Consider the following 2,858-nt stretch of genomic DNA (forward strand, 5'->3'; position numbering starts at 1 on the left):
TTTTAATGTGCACTGTCCCCGAGAAATTACCAATAAATAAAAATCACACATCCTTTTTTTGCTTTTAAGCTTTTAAGCCTGTTCAGTATTATAGTCTTACTTTGGTCATCAGAACACCTATCCAGCCAAGCTTTGTAGCTTTTGGAAAATAAGTTTTCAGAAAGTAAATATCACACCACTAACTCTCAAAACTAACATTTAGTTGTTCATATTTTAGTTAAACCACAAGAAGGGTTTGATATTTGAAGCAGCAGTGAGGTTGCGGACGGAGAGGCCTGGGAAACACTTTGAGGGACGGAAAATGTCATTAAAATGCCAGATGAGAATCCTGAAGCAGCCAAACCGGATGAAAGAGCACAATGAAGGTGAGAGCCAAGAGGAATCAGACTCTAAGGGAGGAGTAGTAGAATCTTGGCTGAGATTTCCAGGAAAAACAGGAGCTTAAAGAAATCCTCTTGAGCAATATAAACTCAATCAAATATCCAAAATGTATTTTCCAATCAAAACAAAAATAAATAAATAAATAAATTACGTTTTCTGGCAGAGGATCTCCTCAGAGGACAGTGAGAGCGCAGAAAAAGAGCAGGTCCAGGTGGCAAAACAGGACTTTGGTTGAAGCAGATATTTGGTTTTGAGAGCCAGAAAGCATCAGTGAACTATTGACTTAGTGACAAATAGCAGCTGGGCTGAGTCCACAAATAAAGAGTCAGACACAAGTGGGAAAAAGATGTTGATCACCTGACAGCCATGTTAGAGGGAACATATTTTCATTATCTGGGGAGATAAAAGAGAAAAAAATAAATAAATGTCAAATTTTAGGAGTTTAAATTTATATTCACCAATATCTGTATCAAAGATGGAGTTGAATTAATGCAAAACCAGCTGCAAAAAATGAAAATCTTGCAGGAAATTCTCATCATCTTCTTGGACGACACATCAGCTCCCACCTTGACTGTTTACAAGAGTCCGTGTCCGCGTGCACGAGGGCGCAATGAGCAAAATTAACAATTACATAACACCCCACATGAATAATGAACAGCATCCCCGTGGTACCCCAAGCATGGATATGACCAAACATGGCAGGTCTGGATTGGACCACGTCCTCCATGCGTTTGTTCCGAATCTAGCGTGCTTTCGCCAAACCCCGGTGCTCCCTTTCCATTTCAGATCAATGAAAGAGAGAGGGAGGTGTGTGCATCTCCTGCCACAGCTGTTGAGCTCCCCGCGTACGTGCTCACATCCGGAGAGACGAGAGGAAAGAGGCGGTGGGGGCAGACGTGCGTTCCTGGCTCTGCAGACTCGTGCGTAAATCCATCCCTTCTTGGATTCCCTTTAACTTTTCTACAGACTATTCTTTTTTTTTTTTTCGTGCTCCGACGGTTTGGAATGACCAGCTTTCCTGCCTGCGTCGTTTCCATGTCAGCATGGGAACTGCCGCGTCCAGAAGGAAGAATTTAAGGAACGATGCGATATCTTCTGTGGCAGCAAAAGTTAGGTGAGTGGCACCCGGGGCTCTGTGCGCTGGTACGCGCGCAGACGCACCTGCGGGGGGTTTATTGGTGGATTTTTAGCCCCTGGGGACGGAGCAGGCCAAGTGAGCAGGTGTCAGGGGCTGTTTTGATGAATTGCCACTGCGCTATCCCGGATACAGCACGTCCTCCAATGCGCAGCGCGCGTTCTGCGACTGTCCCGTCTATAGCCTGAGGCAAACATGTGAATATATATATATCTTTTCAGCCTCCTCCGGGTCACATTTGTTTTTGAATGGAGCATCATCCACAGCAACTAGAATCACACAGAGGCAAATCAAAGTATTCAGCTTGTTTTTCCACTTCTCCTTCCTCTAAATATCTAAACATCCCAGCTGCCTGAACATCATGTTTGCTCGTTTTATTCTCAAATCAAAAATCCTCAATGCTCCCCCGCAGCGATGAAGAGGAGGCTGCCTTCATATCCCGGTGGGGTGGGAAAAAAAGGAACCACATGCCAATTAATCAATTACTGCAGTCAGTGCTGCTTGCACGCGCAGGAGCAGCTATCTGGGTCAGTCTCAGAGGAAAGCGGTAGAAAATGGATCTGAATGGGACTGTTCTTTTGCGGGGCTATAAATGGAGCGGGGCTGGCATGAGCTGCATGCAGACAAAAGTCTTATTTAAATCCATCCCGCGCTGTGTCACGGGCTGTGTGGCTCAGGAAGCGGTGCGCGCGCGCGCACGCGGGGCTCAGACAGACAGAGGCAGAGACCCAGTCAGTCATACGTGGGTTCCGCTTCAAACGTGGCGCAAGGGGTGTCTCGCGCCACGATCGATAAGAAGGTGATTGGAATTCAGTGAGTGGATGACCTTCACTTGAGCAGCAGCGGCAGCATTCACAGATGTGGGCTGATGTGCTATGACGTCACCCGTGTGCACGCAGCCCCTGTGGTGGAGTGCGGTGTGTGTGTTGTGACTGCGCAGCAGAACGTGGTTCTCACGGGTTACGCAAGTGGTTGCAGAATTCATCAGTTCTGTTTGTGGAGACGTGGAGTGGCTCTAATCTGCTTTGTTTTTTTACTCCTATCACAGTGGAGCTGCATAAAAACCCAAATTAACACGCAGATGCATCTCTTAATTTAGTTTTTTATAAGATTATAAATCATTTTTAGGGATTTTAAAAAGTATTATTTATTTATTATTATTATTATTATTATTAGTATTATTTATTATTTAAAGTATTAAACTATTTTTAGTGTGCAGCTAATTCAAATCCTGTGTTTTCATGCCTTTCTCAACCTTAATGAACCCACAGCCTTTCTGTCACACACATTCACAACCTCTTATGCTTCCATTTGTTTGATCTGAATGATGTGCTTGACCAGA

The 2,858-nt window shown here is 44.6% G+C and overlaps 1 protein-coding gene across 7 annotated transcripts in view; it reads left to right on the plus strand.

The window, feature by feature from the left end:
- The first annotated feature begins 979 nt into the window (after positions 1-979).
- Positions 980-2,858, plus strand: part of LOC112163095 (NMDA receptor synaptonuclear signaling and neuronal migration factor) — a 43,378-nt gene continuing 41,499 nt past the window's right edge. For 2 of the 7 annotated variants that reach the window (XM_036214485.1, XM_036214486.1), the window contains exon 1: positions 982-1,495. In XM_036214485.1, the coding sequence (XP_036070378.1) occupies positions 1,425-1,495 (71 nt within the window). In that variant the 5' untranslated portion in view covers positions 982-1,424. Of the gene's footprint in view, positions 1,496-2,858 lie in introns of all 7 variants that reach the window. The other 5 variants (XM_024299250.2, XM_024299252.2, XM_024299254.2 and 2 more) reach the window with 4 other exon arrangements.

Source organism: Oryzias melastigma, linkage group LG12 (genome assembly GCF_002922805.2).
Source record: "Oryzias melastigma strain HK-1 linkage group LG12, ASM292280v2, whole genome shotgun sequence".
NCBI classification, from domain to species: domain Eukaryota; kingdom Metazoa; phylum Chordata; class Actinopteri; order Beloniformes; family Adrianichthyidae; genus Oryzias; species Oryzias melastigma.